Source organism: Jatropha curcas, chromosome 4 (assembly GCF_041381405.1).
Source record: "Jatropha curcas cultivar XTBG-Jc1 chromosome 4, XTBG_Jcur_1.0, whole genome shotgun sequence".
NCBI lineage: Eukaryota > Viridiplantae > Streptophyta > Magnoliopsida > Malpighiales > Euphorbiaceae > Jatropha > Jatropha curcas.
The window spans coordinates 27,286,330-27,305,641 of record NC_143154.1 but is presented as its reverse complement, the minus strand read 5'-3'; the positions used below and the strand labels follow the sequence as shown (position 1 = coordinate 27,305,641).

General features: G+C 32.2%; 2 protein-coding genes and 2 long non-coding RNA genes across 4 annotated transcripts; 1 reads left to right on the top strand and 3 right to left on the bottom strand.

The window, feature by feature from the left end:
* The first annotated feature begins 657 nt into the window (after positions 1 to 657).
* LOC149497116 (putative methyltransferase At1g29790) lies at positions 658 to 2,147 on the top strand. Its single transcript, XM_089720850.1, has one exon. The coding sequence runs from the start codon at positions 738 to 740 to the stop codon at positions 2,130 to 2,132; it is 1,395 nt and encodes a 464-aa protein (XP_089576976.1). The 5' UTR covers positions 658 to 737; the 3' UTR covers positions 2,133 to 2,147.
* Positions 2,148 to 2,266: 119 nt separating this feature from the next.
* On the bottom strand, positions 2,267 to 8,771 carry LOC149497115 (Mitochondrial substrate carrier family protein). Its single transcript, XM_089720851.1, has 6 exons — positions 8,431 to 8,771; positions 6,576 to 6,957; positions 5,971 to 6,167; positions 5,330 to 5,474; positions 3,131 to 3,284; positions 2,267 to 2,684 (listed from the first exon to the last, which is right to left on the bottom strand). The coding sequence occupies exons 1-6, from the start codon at positions 8,487 to 8,489 to the stop codon at positions 2,659 to 2,661; spliced, it is 963 nt and encodes a 320-aa protein (XP_089576977.1). The 5' UTR covers positions 8,490 to 8,771; the 3' UTR covers positions 2,267 to 2,658.
* Positions 8,772 to 9,903: 1,132 nt separating this feature from the next.
* Positions 9,904 to 12,135, bottom strand: LOC149497114 (uncharacterized). The gene is made up of 3 exons (XR_016320668.1): positions 11,985 to 12,135; positions 10,953 to 11,038; positions 9,904 to 10,118 (listed from the first exon to the last, which is right to left on the bottom strand). It is a non-coding gene; the product is annotated as an uncharacterized LOC149497114 (long non-coding RNA).
* Positions 12,136 to 16,674: 4,539 nt separating this feature from the next.
* Positions 16,675 to 19,004, bottom strand: LOC149497113 (uncharacterized). The gene is made up of 3 exons (XR_016320667.1): positions 18,730 to 19,004; positions 17,728 to 17,813; positions 16,675 to 16,889 (listed from the first exon to the last, which is right to left on the bottom strand). It is a non-coding gene; the product is annotated as an uncharacterized LOC149497113 (long non-coding RNA).
* Positions 19,005 to 19,312: the final 308 nt, after the last annotated feature.

The window sequence follows — 19,312 nt, the reverse complement described above, 5'->3', positions numbered from 1 at the left end:
GTTAATGAATTCTTGTTAAAAATTATAATATAAATTCTTGTTAAAAAAATCAACACGTTTTGTTTGTCTAATTTTTTTAAGATATTTTTGTACATTTTGAACTTCATATATTTTTGTACACTTTAGTTTGTTGCTAAATGTCTGATAAGAATGATGATTGATGTATTTAATTTATTACGAAATTCAATAACAATATATCATATTTACCTTGTGAGTACAAATTTGAAATATTGAATAATTATCCGACTTTAATGATTACTCTATCTCATTTATTTATTAAAATAGTTTTGTATAATCAAATTGTCTTTTTAATATTATTCATTTTCACATATTTTTTGGAAAAATTGAATAAGAATTGAAAAAAAAAAAAAATGCATGAGTGGTCCAACCGTTGGCGATTGGCAAGATCTTATGAAATGAAAGTTCCTAGGTAGTAATTTAATATGATTAAGCAAACAAGAAGTAAATGCTAACGCTTCATCGTAAAGCCAAGAAAAATATATTTTTAGAGCTATGCAAGATCAAGAAACTTTCCCCTAAGACACTGTTTGCATCTCCAAGGCAAAATCAATAATAATAATAATAATAAAATCAAGAATCTGGGGAAAATGAAACATGAATAAAGAATAGCAGAAGGATCTGACCATCTATTGCAAAGTCAAAATGGCTCAGATATTAAATTCTAAAGGATAGCTCCTAAAGAACAGTTTTAGAAACACAAAACCCATCTCAAGAAAATGCAAAAGCAAAGATCTTTAAAATGCCTTTCAAGAAGCTTTCTTGCAATGCTATGTACACTTTTGCTTATTAGCCTCTTTACAATTATCATTTTGAGTACCAGAACCACCAAAATATCCAAAATATCCATTCTTTTGCCTTATTCAATTCATACCCAAGTTTCTGATTTGCAAATCCAATTGGGAGTTTTACTAAAGCAACTGCATGATGAAAATTCAGATTCCAAAGCATTAGCAAAATTTTCTGATCAAATTCTTCATATAGCTGTATCTTTGGACAAGCTTGCAGAGAATCTAAGAAGTTTATCAAACAATGCTCCTACTAGTGATGATGATGATCAAATGAGCAAAATTGATGAAGATTTTAGTGAACCTGAAGAAAGTGAAGAAAATCAAGAAGAAAGACCAATAGGTGTGAAAGTCTTCAATTCAGGTGAGCTTCAAAACTATATTTCACCAAAACCAAATAGACAAATTGGGAGAAAGAATTTTCTTGGAGTGGACATAATCAGTTCTTCTGTAGGACTAGCTTGTGCTCATATGCAAACAAATTTAGATCATTTTATGAGTTATAAAATGTATAGCATGTGTCCTGATGATTGGGACTTAGCTCAAAAACTAATAATCAATGGGTGTGATCCATTGCCAAGAAGGAGATGCATATCAAGAACACCTCCAAAGTATAGTAAACCATTTCCTATAAATTCCTCCCTTTGGACCCCACCTAGTACTGATAACATATTGTGGAGCCATTATAAATGCAAAGGTTATTCTTGTCTTTTTTCCAATGAAACAGTGGGGAAAAGAGGGTTCTTTAAATGTGCAGATTGTTTCAATCTTTCAAAAAGAGGATGGGAAATTCCAACAAACGAGTCTATTTCAGCTGAATTTACTATTGATGAAGTTTTAGGATTAAAGACAGGAGAGATAAGAATAGGGCTTGATTTTAGCCCTACAACAGGCACATTTGCTGCACTTATGAGAGAAAGAAATGTTACAGTTACGACAGCAACATTGAACTTAGGAGCTCCTTTTAATGAAGTTATTGCACTAAGAGGCCTATTGCCTCTATACTTATCGATTGGTTCAAGATTGCCCTTTTTTGATAATACACTTGACATTATTCATTCTACTCTGTTCTTGGATGGGTGGATTGGTATAGAACTTCTCCAGTTTGTGCTGTTCGATTGGGATCGAGTTCTTCGACCCAAGGGTATCCTTTGGGTTGATCGTTTCTTCTGTAAGAAAGATGATATGAAGCTTTACTTAGATGAGTTCACAAGGCTAGGGTATAAGAAGTTACTATGGAGAGTTGTGCCAAAGACCGATAAACTCGAAGATGAACTCTTCTTCTCTGGTGTGCTAGAAAAGCCAATTAGGAGACAAAATTTGTAATATTGTTTCAGTGAACTACAAAGAATGACCAAATTTTGTAATAATAGATTGTATTCATTTCTGCTAAATGGCAGATATCCAAATATGCAGCAAAAATACAAGAAATTATTCAGAATGGAAAAATTGCAAGGCAATTGTTTCTAACAAGCTAAAATTCTTTAGAATAAAAGTACACTTGCTGTGCCTGTGCGGCTGTGCCTAATGAAAAATGGATACAACTGTATTAGCCTCTAATTGATTCAAATACATCCTGAAAAGGAAAAAAAATCTATGCTTGAAAGAATATTGGCCATGTCCAAAAGGCCGATTGAAAACTGTAACTAATATGAGGTTGACTACTCAGTTAATCTGCAATTCTGTTTCAGTAATAAGAGTACAAGAGAATTCTTGTTTGTATCTATTCTAGTATAGCCATCTTCAAGGATAAGTTGATTACAGTCAGCTTCACCGCTTCAGACATAAATCTTTGCCATTCACATGGCAAGAAGCAATAGCTCTCAAGCAAAAATTGGTAGGAGGATCACATCTATGCCTCTTTTGCACACAATCGCTCTAGATAGACAAACAAATAGGTTTTTAGATGGAGCTTCATATATATAAAAAGAAATAAACACATGCAAAAACACACGAAGGAAAGAATGTCCACCCAATAGGGAAAAAAACAAATAAATAAGCAAATACATTAAAAACAAAAAATCAAATCTCATATTAACAGAAGCAGAAAGAGTAGCATATGCATAGATATTATATCCATATGAATTAGAATGTATAATTCATGCAATCTCTGAAGTCATAAATCAAGCAATTACTGTTTGGGAGTCTGACTACAAGAACGTTAGGAATATAGGCCTCCTCATAGTGAAGTTCAGTGTCCAAGCAGTACAAAGTCAGATGCAAAGATAGGATCAATTAACACTATAAAAGAAAGACATTTGGAGACCACCTGAATTTACGAGTTAATTCATCAAAATCATTTTAAAAGAAGAGAATGTCCTTACTCAAATATTCATAGGCTAATATCATTGAGGTTCCCCATGCTGACATGCTGAAAAATCTTGGGCCGAACCCCCTATATAAACCTGTCCAACCATCATCTTTAATCAAGTTTTTAACAACTTGTCTGGCAGAGCTTTTCCTTTCTTGTCCCATCACCTACACAAATGAAACAACTAATTACAGGGACAAAATCATAATAATAGTAAGTGGTGTCTCGATGCACAAGATTTCCAGCTCCAAAGTGAAGGTCAGACGCATGCAATCTTCCCCTTGCATTTGCAAAGGAGGTTGTTCTAGTGATTTGGAGCTGCAACACCCAAGTCACTCTTACTAATTCACCGAAGCATATCCTCACAGTTATTGAGACACAAATTTAAATAAAAAGAACGATAAGTAATTAGTTAAAGTAAATTAAGTATTCTCGAACAATCCTATATTGATTAAAAAGTATAAAATGTATTCCAAAGTATTCCTTCTATTTCTAAGAGAATTTAGGCTGGACATGCTTCATTTGCACTGATTCACAAACTACAATTCAGAGAAAAAAGAAACAAGCATGATCTGCTTCTAAAGCAGCAGAGACTTCAGCACAATTAACCATATCAAGAAAAGAGCTTGGTTTCTAGGTTGGATTTTCAACAGAAATATGATTCTGATACTCTTCTTTCATTCTAGTTTAGGAGCATTTCAGTGAGCTTTTTTTTTTTCTTTTCTTTTTTTTCAAAATATTCTTCTCCAAGTTACATTTGAGGATTCTACATGTCTCGAAAAAGATCAATCGGAGCTTCAAAACAATATATTTGAAAAATGGAATGCAAATAATTAAGGACCAAGAAGGTTACAAGAAATAGTGGCCAGGAAATGAGAAAATTGTAAAATGAGTCAGAGATTGTACCACAGAGAAAAATGATAAAGACTGTAACCAATCCAACTGTTGGTTCTCAATGAAGCTCCACATGTTGGTGTTTAGTTGCATGTTACCATTCAAAAAAAAAAAAAAAAAAAAAAACATGGTGCTTAAAATTTTTATCCCTTGAATTTTACAAAGATACTTTTGCTTATATAATCTTTGTTTGATTGTGCATTGTCGAAATAAAACACTTCCATATATATTTGCCAAATGATATAAATAAAATAAAATCCAATAGCTTAGGCAAATCTAAAGAATTATGAACTACATGGAGGGCCACAAAAGAGTCAACACTATTCAGCTATGTACAATTCAACACTGTATAAGTTCCATGTATCTTAGTGGTTAAAGTTAGTCAAAGCTTAAGCACTGGTAGAGATCATCTAATAAATAAGCCAAATTTGAATTAGGTGAATCACGGCTCCCTTAGGCTTGTTGGTTCTATATTATTTTAATTTTGTTAAATATATACTAGATTAATATTGAAAAAACAAAACATGGTTAATTAGATTGGATATCTTGAATAATTATTTTAATTTCTTCAAAAAAAAATTTGCAAATAGTTTCATTTAAAACCTAAATCCACCAATAAAGTTCTTGGCTTGTGAGCGAGCTTAATGTTGCATTTGGCTCAACTAAACGCACCAAGCCTGAGCCCACATTTAACTTGTTTCATAGATGAGCTCAAGCTAGGCTCATATAATTTGCAGCCCTAACTATATTGCATGTCTTAGTAACAATAATCAATCTTATGCTAATTTTGACCGGTTTAAGTTATCCCCCCTGCCAAGATCAAAAGACCAACAAATCACATTACCAATTGCCTCTCAATTTTCATGGAAAGAATATCATTGAAACATGCATGATTATGCACATGCAAATTCAAGAATATGTCAGGATTTTCCACAGATCCAGAGATGAAAGTAATTGAAATTTCTTAATGTCACAATTGAAATAGAGAAATACTGCCTTTGTAAAAAAAAAAATAACAATAATAAATAAATAAATAAATAACAGAGAAATTATTGCAGTACCAAATAGGGTTGATTTTCATTATTGAATAAGTTGTCTTATATAAGAACCATGTGTGTGCGCACATGTGCATTTGCAAGCGCACATGTGACACACACACTGGTGATAGGGTATGTTAAATTTTTTATCCTCATCAGATTCCAGAATCACTAGACTCAAGACTTAATGAGGGGCCAAAAAAAAAGTATAAAGAGCAGGAAAACTACAAGAAATAATCAAAATAAGATGACAGTTCAGTTTCAAGAAGTGCCAATAGTACCTGTAAGCGAGTCTTGATTGTATCCAATGGGGTAGTAATGCAGGATGCTGTTGCTCCTGCAATTATTCCTCCAGTAGCCTGAACTAACATTATCGTCGATTCGCTAGGATTGGCTACCTCATGTTCGGAACCGTGGCCCAAGAGCCTATCCAAAACAAACAGTATATTGCTAAGAAATGAGAACGCATAATGAAAAACAAACTCAAGCTATTGAAAAATAAATATGGTGTCAATGTCCATAGGCTTGGTATTTGATAACCACTCGAAACATCAAACACAAACTTGCTTGTATGTTGCACAGTCTTTTTGTTACCATATTCCCCAAAATATGAGTCAGATTAGACAAATTACATTTCTAAGTCCTAACTCCAAGCAATCCAATCCTTAATCTGGTACATGTGGACATTTTGCAGTTGCCAGTTAAACTACTTGTGACTTTCAGGAAAATTTTCGCTAGTGTCAATAACCTGCCCTCCCCCCACCTCCCCCCTACAAACGACAACACTAGGCACTACCGAGACAAGTCATATACCATGCTGTATCAAGGATGAGAACATGTAACAAATAAGGGGAAGTCCCTAAGATAAATGGTCTCTTCAATGATGTTAACCTAAATGAAGATAAATACAGTGATACCTCACCTCCATATGACACGTTGACTTGAACCATAACTTGCCCACCATACAGCACTAGATGGGGAATAGGTAATTACAGATAGGCCAAAACCCCTATACAATCCTCTAATACCATCAGACTTTACAATTTTACGGGCAACATCCAGACCCCCATGATACTGTGCATGACCGGAATATCCTTGTACCATCAACTTTTGGCTAACCTGAACAGAACCATTATAGAGATAGTCAATAGAATTGCTTCAAGAAATTCAAATTTATGTCCCCAGGTTTTTTTTTTTTATCCTAGGGAAATGAAAGGAGAAGGGGAATCATGTCAGCATAATTAGAAATTCATCAACAATTAAAAAGAACAGTAGTAAGAGAAGTGTTTCTATAGTTATCAAGATATCCATAGTTATCCTTGCAAAGAATTCTATCCTTATCCCAATATTCATTTATTTCATAATGTTAGAAGGAAGTTTTTTGTTCTTTTTTGGTTTCATTCAATTCATATACTTCTATAAATCCAGATAATAAATTTCATGAATTAGACAAAAATAGCTCAGTTTTCTTAATTTACACTTTGGGATGAATATCATAATGCACATGATAGAACAAGAAACACATACCACATCAATTGGTACAAATACAGCTTGAGAAAAAAGTGATGCCGTCATGCCAGCAATACCATTTGCTACAGCTGCTTGGGTTGGTTCCGACAGCTTAAATGGTTCAACCATCTTGAAAGCTGCCACTTTGGTGGTTTCCAAAGCAGTGAGAAAGATAATCCTGGCAGGAACTGCACCGGTGATAACCGTACCGAAGCCTTTGTAGAGACCAGGAATCCCATCTGTTTTCAGTAAGCCTCTGGCAACAGAAATTGCATTTCTTTCAACAGTATCCTTTGTTGCAACCTGAAGCCTAGTTTTTATAACAGACACAGGATACAGTGCCACTGTAATCCCAGTAAAGATGCCAGCTCCTACAACATAAAACTTGGTCTTATCAAGCCTGCAAAACAGGTGAAAAACATATGAAAATTGTAGATTTAGAATTTATTAGTGAAAACATGAAGAATAATCACTGGGAAGAGGTATAAATATGAATGTCCATCAAAAGGAAAGCCAAGATGACAAAAGTATTGATTAGCTAAAATCTAGATTCTAAAAGGAGAGTTTTCAAATGAACATTCTGAGGAAGAGTTGCCTTCTTAACACATCCAATACGAGTGCAAATGCCTTAGAAGTTTAGCTGTTTTATTATTTAAATATTTTGTATTTCACTAACTATTTAACCAGATTCACCGGATATGATAATAACACTCTGTTAATGAGCCTAAGATTAGACAGTACGCATTTTCAATTTATGTTTCAAATACACTTGCATGCATACATCCACAAATACAAGGATACAAGTCCAAATGATTTTAGAATAAACTACTAAAACATGCTGCTAAATGCATTACCAAAAGTTGCTTCTATAGAAGTGCTAATAAGGTGTAGTTTTCCAATGACTAGCAATCAGCAAGATGCAAAAAAGAGGCCTTAACAAACAGAAGCATGGATCTCAAGTTTTATCTGCTCTAATATATTCATTGGGCAACAAAACCCTACCAATGATATATAGACCTACTTAGAGACGACAGGCATAGAGAGCATTCATTTACTGGCTTTTTTCTGCCTCCTTTTGGATGTATTTTCAATTTTTTAACTTGTGCCATCCTGTTGCTGATTATTTGCTCACAAACGCTACAAGTCTAAAAGATGTTTAATATAAGTTCTCCAATTAGTAACTTCCTCACCAAATTCCAAATGCATTAGATCTCAAACAAGAAGCAAAAACATAGAATTGTAATAACCTCATACTTTACTTGAAACTTGAAAGGTGAAACTAAATTTTCCCAGTAGACAGTAGTTTTCACCGTAAGATAGTACTCAAAACATTTCCTAAAAGAAAGAGTAATTTCTAGCTACATTCATATTGAAATTATCCAGTTTTATAATTAGAAGATTTCAACGGATAACATCAAGCTTTCAGTTTACATTTACTCATTAACTTTCTTTGACATACAATCCCTCACATGCATTCAATTTCACATCTATTTTTTCCTCGGCTTTCTATCAAAACATGTTGACATTGATCTTAAGACGCTACTTAAGATAGATACCACGATTCCAGATCCAAAAAGTCAATGGAAGTCTTATTTTCCTATCCAAAACAACCGATTCAATAGACATGGAATCCAAATTGACATATACTTACCTTTGACATTGGAGGTTTAATTTACCTTTGAAGCCTCATTAACCGTTGCATTACTTCCAAAAATGGACAAGTTTTAGTGCATAATTCTAAAAGCTTTAGTTAATAACTCTCTCCGGTTTTTCCTCCATTTTCCACGTACCCAAACAAGACGCAGACGTAATCATAACGGAAAAGGAAATTAAACCAAAAAGAAAAAAAAAATTAAATCACTAAAACACTTACTTATCCCAATTAATCTCGGTCTGCCTAAATGAGTGAACTCGGGCGTTAGATGCTTCCATTGACTCGCGGAATCGAAGATGAGTTTGGAAAACGAATCGGAAAATGAATGAAAAAAAAAAAAAAAAAATCTATGAATGCATTCGTGACAGTAAGCGTAGAAATGGAAAGGAAAATCGAAATCCTCTTGATTAGGTGCGGTTTTGATAGAGGAGATTTTAGGTTTGAAATGCTAAATCCAGGAAGAAGGTTTCTTTGGGTTTCGCATTTTCACGTTACTTGGAGCGAAAACATTTCCTGGAATTTGCTTTTCTTTTTTTGTTTTTTTTTTTATGGTCAAATAAAAAGTTGAAACCTAAAAATTAGATATGAATTTCTTTTTTTGTGCTGGGCCGACGCGGCTTAACTTGCTAAGCGTAGGACAATTTTGACGGGAAATTGGGCCACTTTGATGAGGAGATTTCCTCTACAATTGAGTTCACTTTTCAGGATTGCATGGACCAATTACACCCCGAATTTTTTAGGTTTTTACAATTTCACCATATTTTGAGCTTTTTGTAAATTTTACCATAATTTCGACGTTTCGTAACAATAGCATCCTCACTTACAATTAAAGATAAAATTATAAATAAAAAATTAATTTCGTCATTTTTAAATCATCATGTAACTTTAAAAATTTTTTAAAAATTACATTAATTTAAACAAATAACATTGCACAAATCAAATTTTAATTTTTAAAATAAATGTCTTAATTAATAATTTAACAACATAAATTTATGTTATTTACCAAAAATCTTTAAGCATGGTATACAAATTAAATTAATATAATATAATTTTTTATTACATATTTTATTTTTCATTCGATGAAAAATCCTAGATGCAGTAAAATTATTATAATAATATTATTGTGGCTAATGTGAAATAATTTCAATAAAAAGTGTAGAGTGTGTGTGCACGCATGACATGTGTAACTTAATATACTTTGTTAAAAATTAAAATTGTCATAGTTTTAATAAAAAAATATATTATTGTTATCATTATTATCTTATTTATGGGCCTTTTAATTTGACTTTTAAATCAATTAAACCTATTTTTAATTAGAAAATTTGTTAAATAGAATAATATTTGGTTTGAATTTATAAATTAAAAAACTACTTAAAATAAGTCTAAAGTCACATATGAGGTATCATCTATGCAAATATTTAAAAACAGAAACTTAGAAGTTGACATGTCACAATATTATGACTTTATTTGGCACTTTTTTTTTCCTATTTTTTTCTGTTTTTTAGTTTGAACATTAATAAAGGTAATAATTAATACTTTTAATAGTGTTAATGGTATGTTTTTTATTTTTTTAATAAATAATAAAATTATTAATTGTCACGACCCATTTCCGTGGGCCGGACCGGCACTAGGACCTGGGTGGGCTTAAGGCCCCCAAAGCCCGTAGTAAGCCTAACTTATTTAAATCTTACATTCTATTCATAATTATGGATTCAGGCCCAATAATTTATTTCACAAATATATATCCAAAGTACAACCCACATAATAAATGTCTATACTCTATTTGATCATTTACAACCCAGTTGGAATACAATTGCGGAACTCTACCTGTACATTTACTTCATTATTTTCTCATTAACAGTCTTCTATAATTAATGTTTCAACTCCATAGGACTTTCTTCTATTACCTGAAAAAAAAATAAGTAGGCAGGGGTGAGCGCCAAACTCAATGAGTAGGGTTAGATAACCCTCTCACCCCACACAATCACACAGATGCTAAAATATTTTTATCTGATCACCGATTTAGTATATGATCATGTAGTTTATCACACAAATGGCAATACAACAGCAATCACAATTATTATCACCTTCATATAATCACATCACGTGGAAATTAGTCAGTGGAGTCACCGAAACCCCCGATGAGCCGTCCTCCCACATGGCCCATCCTCTCACGTGTGCACCAGGGAGCCGATCCCCCATTCTGGCCGACCGGTCTAATCCTCACTTGACCAGCCCTCTCATTGTTTTTCCATTCTCTCTCTTCTTTTTCTTTTTTTTTTTTTTTTTATACCAACAGGAGGCAACCCGGTCGTCTCCATCAAATCTAGATCATCAGGCGCTCACAACAGGAGGCCACCCTGCGGGCTGCGATCAAATCTAGATTATCCGGTGCGCCCAATAAAGAAGCCCACCTGTGGTTAACGGTAACGGTAGGTGCACACGGGGGCGCCGATCTCCCATTTACCCGGCTAACGGTAATCAGGATCCATATAACGGTAACGGTAATCATAATCGGGATCCATATAACGGTAACGGTCTCACAAACCCATGGTGACCCACTTCATCCCAATTCCACACAAACAAAGCACAGCATAGTCACAACACAAATAATCAAACAATTTTTAATATCAACAAATAGTGCATCACAGTATGATAATTCAACAAAATAATGCATGATAACATTTAGCCGTGAATGCATGAATGCAAGCGGATGATACTAGTTATCTAACACTACTCACAGTTCTTTATTGTCCTTTAAAAGGACTGCCTTTTTAGCCACATGCTTCCAGCTTTTGTCCTCGCATTTTTGAATTTTTATAATCCTCTAAAATAAACAAGAAAATTCTAAGTAAGAATTCTAATTTGGAAAATTATATTTCACATTCGTTTATTAGTTTTGGTTACCAGTCATTTAATTCACTTATTAAATTAAACTATATATATATATATATATATATATATATATATATATATATATATATATATATATAGTTTTCTAATTTATATATTTATTCTAATTTATCAACTTTAAATAAAAGGTTAAGTAATATTTTATAATAATACTAATAAGAATACTAATATTAATAATAATAATAGTATTAATAAGAATAATATGATTGATAATATAATATTACTAACAATAATAATTTAATTCGTACTATCTATTAGAGTTCTAAAAATAATCTAATTCCTACCGAAATTTCGGCAGCATCTCCCTTAAAAGTTGGACTATCCTCCTGTTAAAATATCAACAATTTATCAAATATTCAATCCATACGGCCCATCCGTCGGGCAATTAATCAAACAACATTTTCCCATCCTCCTTCAATCTCAACATCACCACACAATCCAAATTATACATTACAATAACATTATATTTAAACTACCTTAATTAAATCAATACTAAAATTATAAAACTGTTAACTACTCACAATTATCAAATTAAATTAACCAAATTACTTAACTACAAATAATAAAATTAATTTAATTAACTAGCATTACTAACATTAACTTAACTAAACTAATTGACTACAAGTAATAAAATTAATTTCATTAACTAATATTTCTAAATTAATTAACTTCAAATAATAAAATTAATTTAATTAACTAATATTACTAACATTAACTAAATCGACTAAAATTATTAAAATTAATCTAACTAAACTAAATCAATTAACTAAATAAATTAACTAAATAAATTCAAGAACCCTAACTTAACTAAATAAATTACCTACAAACAATTAATTTCATTCACTAAAACTAAATTATACCTAATATATTGTTGCCGGAATTCGATTAACCGGAAATGGGGCTGGTGGCCGGAGGTCGACTGGCGGTGTGGAGAGAGGCGGCGAGGGCTGGGCGGCGCGCAGTGGATCTGCTGTTTCTCGCCAGTCACACAGAGAGAGACGCAGGGAAGAAGGAAGGAGAAGAAAAGAAAAGAAAAGAAAAGAAAAGAAAGAAAGAAAGAAGAAAAGGAAGAAAGGAGGAGGAGGTGGTGGTGCGGTGGTGGGCTGGAGGTGGCGCAGAAATGGTGGGTGAGAAATGAAGGTGCAGCGCTGGATATAAGAAAAAAAAGAATTTTCTAGATGGTTTGGGTCGAACCAGTTCGGTTCGATTCGATTCGGCCCAAATCATCGATTTTTAACTGGTTTTCAGCTTTTTCAATCGGTTTTCGATCCGGTTTCTCACAGTATTCGCACTAAAATATTAATATTAATTTCCAGGCTGTTGATTCATTAAATTTAATTGGAAAATCTTTGAAAATAAAAATTCGGGTTGTTTCAGTCTTCCCCCCTTAAAAAAAAAATTCGTCCTCGAATTTTAAAAGTAACAATAGACTAGGATGCAATAGTTGTTTACGATAATGGTGGTTGTGCTTCTCACATAATGGTGCAACTGCTAAAAGTTATTTCATTCACAATCAGGAGAATACTTATTCATTCCAATGTTTAGATATCCACCTTACCATAGTTAATTTAAATTTGAATCGTACTATATCTCCAAGTCGTCAACTCAAGTCAAATATTCATAACCCCAAGCACAGATTCGACACTAATATTCACTTTTACATGTAAGAATTTAAATCCCTTATAACTTCTGCTCAAGTAAGAGTTATTAATCTCATTAGCTATTATAGGCAATAATCATTGCTCAATAAGACGCTCATACACAAACCAAGTATTAAGTCTTCTAATACAAGAATCCACATATTCAAATTTACTACTATCCCAATTTAGAATCCTTATTTCAAAATTCAAAACCTACATGCTAACTCATCCATTTTCCATAAATTCCAAATATTAATATCATTGCTCCAATAATCATGGAAGAAGTTTATAATTAGATAAGATGGTTGCTGCCAATTCAAGGAGATTTTCGATTATTATCAAATGCTGCCATTAAGTACTATTTGATCATTTCCAATTAAGAGAACAATTTATGGCACTACTACAAGCTTATTTCAAACAAAATCATGCAATTTCTCTAGCTAGTTGTTATCAACTGATAGGAGATCCTAATCTCTATCCCAAGTTCATCATCCATTTATCAACTCAACCATTTTCCAACTAAAGATAGATACACAATCTCTTTTCAAATCCTACTAATGAGAATCCCATAAAAAACAAGTAGTGCATCAATTATGTAGAGAAAATTTAAATTCACCATCAAGTCCCTATTTTAGTTATTAACTTCTCTATTCCTCTTTCCAATTTGTCATACCATACCATTTCTTAACTAATTATGACTAGAAATTATGCAACTAGCCCTGTTAGCTATTGCCATGCCAAATAATTTTTAATGTATTTTCTAAAATTTGCAAATGCCATTCTATTATACTCGATTCCATGAAGAAATCCAGCCTATATATATATATATATATATATTTTTGATTTAGCTTGTAAAATATATATATATATATATATATATATATATATATATATATATATATTTTACAAGCTAAATCAAAATGTAAAATTCTCCAAACTGTCGTTTATATCCAATTTACTTATTTCTTCTGTCTTTAATCAATCTTTTAAACCTAAGTTTACGTATCTAGAAATCACGAATCCTAAACAAGTAGTGCCTTTTGCTCTAACTAAGTAAGAGATTAAGAATGTTAACCCATAATTCAACCCTGTTTAGACGATGTCCTTTGTCTTAATCCCATGAATGCCTATGAATATTCAGATAATAATATCATTGGTTTATTCCTTTTCTCCAAGTCTATCTTAATGTCTATCATCTGTAAAATTTATACCTAACACGATCGAGGAATATCCTCAACCTCAATTATGTTATCTCTATATTCTTTACTCCAAATAAGGTTAATACCTCATTGAATCCTTCAACATCGGAGTTACAATGTACCAATCCTCAATGGACCTAATTAATTAAGTATTCCCTTAAACCACAAGATATGTCGCAAGCTGCCATTTATAACACAATTATATTCATTCAATCATAATTGCTACCAATTACTAAGAAATTCGGAATAGGTTTACATTGACTCTGAATTATATTTCAATAATTCTCACCTTAATTAGTACCTCAATCATTCCATGGGTAATTTAAACTAATAATTTATCTAATTGACACACATGAGTTGGCGTTCCAATATAATTAAAATGTAATCTTAACCATCTCGTTACCCATCCAATAATATTATAGTTTATGTTTTCAATCCTCGAATACTTATGTGTATCCTCCTTACTAAATTTGTTAAAATTAGTCCAAATCCACTTATTTATTCTTATACAAATCTCAATATTCCAAATGAATAGTAAAATTAAAACTTAATTAGTTCATTGACGTATAAAATACTCTAGATACCTTTCTGTTCCCTAGAGGCATAATTATATCTCCCTTTCTCCATCCAATAAACTAAGTAACTTACAAAAATGCACTAAGTAATAGGAATTTCTTATTCTAACTACTTTGCATCAAGACATTACATTTATTCATATTCATCGCCACCTCAAGCTGAACCTCATGATTCTTCATCAACTCTTATTCCCAGTTATTACTATTAATAACACTCATCACTTGTACATAATACATTTATAAGCTCATTATATGGATTCGATTCATATAACTCATAAAACTATATCCTAACTAGACGCTGTCAAATGACAGAAGTCAAAAAAATTTCTTACTCTCAAGTAGAAAGTCTATCTTTTACTTTCATTTTATTATACTTGCTCCATAAGTTTAGTCTGGCTTGTTAAACATCCTACATGTACTAGGATCTTAATTATATTACACATGGATCCATAACTCTTTCATGACTTGTAAACCACAATTTTTCTACACTCATGAAATCCCAAAATATAGAAATCCTTATCTTAAATCCCCTAATACATCATCACTCCTTTTTTTTTTTATCAATTTTAATAACAATGACCCAAATTTATCAAACTCCAAATAATAATTATCCTCATTTAAATCATACTAATTTATACTCATCACGTTTCTGTAATTGATTCTTCTTAATATCCATACAATAACAGGACTAGATCCATCCTTACTTATCTAATTCAGTAGTACTATATCAATTCAATAATTGGACAATTATCTCTCCATGTCTGATGTCATTCATCAAAACACTTAATCATCATAGCCCACTATTTACATAACATAAGTACCTTAATTCCCTTATGGAGTCATTAACTCCTTCTCAGATTATAGAATCTCCCATTAAACAAAAATCATTATTTGTAATTCACATACCATCGAGTGTGCAACAATTATTTTAAATATCAAAAGGCTAAATACCATTAGATTTAATTCTTACTTGTACCATATTAAACCATAAGATGCCACAATCCACACAATATCCTTTACTAAGTACATAAAGATTAGAGTACTTTATCTCTTACTAAGAATCACAATTTACTTTTCTTATAACCACAATAATTTATATTATTCCCTATATTCATACCCTTGAAAAGAAATAGCTGATGAATGCTACAATACACTTTTCTTCACCAAGCAGTAATTAATTCTCATAATTAAAAATCACTTGGTATAATAATTCCACCAATATTATTCTTTATGAAAAATACTCATCACCAATTATTATAGCAAATCACACCAAATCCTTTAATATTTAAACCTTATAAAAATTAGTTATGTATTTATACTAATTAATGTAACTATTCCATCCAGAAAAATATTTATCTCCACAGTTCTAATAAATTCCACCAACCATATCATGTAAACTTCATCAAATAAATACGCTAAAATCAATACCCTCATTAAATAGATCCTAATGTCCTTGACCCCGAATCATCTAACTCTTTTATCAATTAAGACTAGCAGCCCATTCTCAATATACCCCTGCTGTACGTACACATATATACAAATCTATGCAATTTCAAGCATGTATTCCACAGTCAACATATATTAAATAACACTAGCATGCTTTTATTATTTACTTCAACCTATTAAGCACATATCACTTATCCTCTTATCTAAATGTTATTCCATAGGAGAAAATTTAAATTTTTAAGCTAAGGACACAGTTTCCATTAGAAAGAGTACACTGGTTGATCAGGCCACTGCACTTCCTTCTAATTTCTTCTGTGTTTCAAAGCTTTAACTAACCTTTAAAATATCATTATTTATAGATATAATTATCTTTCACCATTTATTTATCTATTTATTTATTCTTATTATTTATTTTATTTATGATTCTGTGACTGTCTTAGTGCACAGTGCGTCCACCTGCACCAAGACCGTCTCCTATTTAGTGTCTCTCCTTTGTTGGTTACGGCCGATCCCAACGTAGGAGTTTTATATTCAATTTCTTATGTTCCGCAATTGATTCCTAAGGCCCAACTTAATGCTCTGATACCAACTTTGTCACGACCCATTTCCGTGGGCCGGACCGGCACTAGGACCTGGGTGGGCTTAAGGCCCCCAAAGCCCGTAGTAAGCCTAACTTATTTAAATCTTACATTCTATTCATAATTATGGATTCAGGCCCAATAATTTATTTCACAAATATATATCCAAAGTACAACCCACATAATAAATGTCTATACTCTATTTGATCATTTACAACCCAGTTGGAATACAATTGCGGAACTCTACCTGTACATTTACTTCATTATTTTCTCATTAACAGTCTTCTATAATTAATGTTTCAACTCCATAGGACTTTCTTCTATTACCTGAAAAAAAAATAAGTAGGCAGGGGTGAGCGCCAAACTCAATGAGTAGGGTTAGATAACCCTCTCACCCCACACAATCACACAGATGCTAAAATATTTTTATCTGATCGCCGATTTAGTATATGATCATGTAGTTTATCACACAAATGGCAATACAACAGCAATCACAATTATTATCACCTTCATATAATCACATCACGTGGAAATTAGTCAGTGGAGTCACCGAAACCCCCGATGAGCCGTCCTCCCACATGGCCCATCCTCTCACGTGTGCACCAGGGAGCCGATCCCCCATTCTGGCCGACCGGTCTAATCCTCACTTGATCAGCCCTCTCATTGTTTTTCCATTCTCTCTCTTCTTTTTCTTTTTTTTTTTTTTTTTTTTTATACCAACAGGAGGCAACCCGGTCGTCTCCATCAAATCTAGATCATCAGGCGCTCACAACAGGAGGCCACCCTGCGGGCTGCGATCAAATCTAGATTATCCGGTGCGCCCAATAAAGAAGTCAACCTGTGGTTAACGGTAACGGTAGGTGCACACGGGGGCGCCGATCTCCCATTTACCCGGCTAACGGTAATCAGGATCCATATAACGGTAACGGTAATCATAATCGGGATCCATATAACGGTAACGGTCTCACAAACCCATGGTGACCCACTTCATCCCAATTCCACACAAACAAAGCACAGCATAGTCACAACACAAATAATCAAACAATTTTTAATATCAACAAATAGTGCATCACAGTATGATAATTCAACAAAATAATGCATGATAACATTTAGCCGTGAATGCATGAATGCAAGCGGATGATACTAGTTATCTAACACTACTCACAGTTCTTTATTGTCCTTTAAAAGGACTGCCTTTTTAGCCACATGCTTCCAGCTTTTGTCCTCGCATTTTTGAATTTTTATAATCCTCTAAAATAAACAAGAAAATTCTAAGTAAGAATTCTAATTCGGAAAATTATATTTCACATTCGTTTATTAGTTTTGGTTACCAGTCATTTAATTCACTTATTAAATTAAACTATATATATATATATATATATATATAGTTTTCTAATTTATATATTTATTCTAATTTATCAACTTTAAATAAAAGGTTAAGTAATATTTTATAATAATACTAATAAGAATACTAATATTAATAATAATAATAGTATTAATAAGAATAATATGATTGATAATATAATATTACTAACAATAATAATTTAATTCGTACTATCTATTAGAGTTCTAAAAATAATCTAATTCCTACCGAAATTTCGGCAGCATCTCCCTTAAAAGTTGGACTATCCTCCTGTTAAAATATCAACAATTTATCAAATATTCAATCCATACGGCCCATCCGTCGGGCAATTAATCAAACAACATTTTCCCATCCTCCTTCAATCTCAACATCACCACACAATCCAAATTATACATTACAATAACATTATATTTAAACTACCTTAATTAAATCAATACTAAAATTATAAAACTGTTAACTACTCACAATTATCAAATTAAATTAACCAAATTACTTAACTACAAATAATAAAATTAATTTAATTAACTAGCATTACTAACATTAACTTAACTAAACTAATTGACTACAAGTAATAAAATTAATTTCATTAACTAATATTTCTAAATTAATTAACTTCAAATAATAAAATTAATTTAATTAACTAATATTACTAACATTAACTAAATCGACTAAAATTATTAAAATTAATCTAACTAAACTAAATCAATTAACTAAATAAATTAACTAAATAAATTCAAGAACCCTAACTTAACTAAATAAATTACCTACAAACAATTAATTTCATTCACTAAAACTAAATTATACCTAATATATTGTTGCCGGAATTCGATTAACCGGAAATGGGGCTGGTGGCCGGAGGTCGACTGGCGGTGTGGAGAGAGGCGGCGAGGGCTGGGCGGCGCGCAGTGGATCTGCTGTTTCTCGCCAGTCACACAGAGATAGACGCAGGGAAGAAGGAAGGAGAAGAAAAGAAAAGAAAAGAAAAGAAAAGAAAGAAAGAAAGAAGAAAAGGAAGAAAGGAGGAGGAGGTGGTGGTGCGGTGGTGGGCTGGAGGTGGCGCAGAAATGGTGGGTGAGAAATGAAGGTGCAGCGCTGGATATAAGAAAAAAAAGAATTTTCTAGATGGTTTGGGTCGAACCAGTTCGGTTCGATTCGATTCGGCCCAAATCATCGATTTTTAACTGGTTTTCAGCTTTTTCAATCGGTTTTCAATCCGGTTTCTCACAGTATTCGCACTAAAATATTAATATTAATTTCCAGGCTGTTGATTCATTAAATTTAATTGAAAAATCTTTGAAAATAAAAATTCGGGTTGTTTCATTAATACAATTAAAATTTTTTTAACTAATAAACTTTTGTCCTATTTTCTCTAATAATGCAATTAATA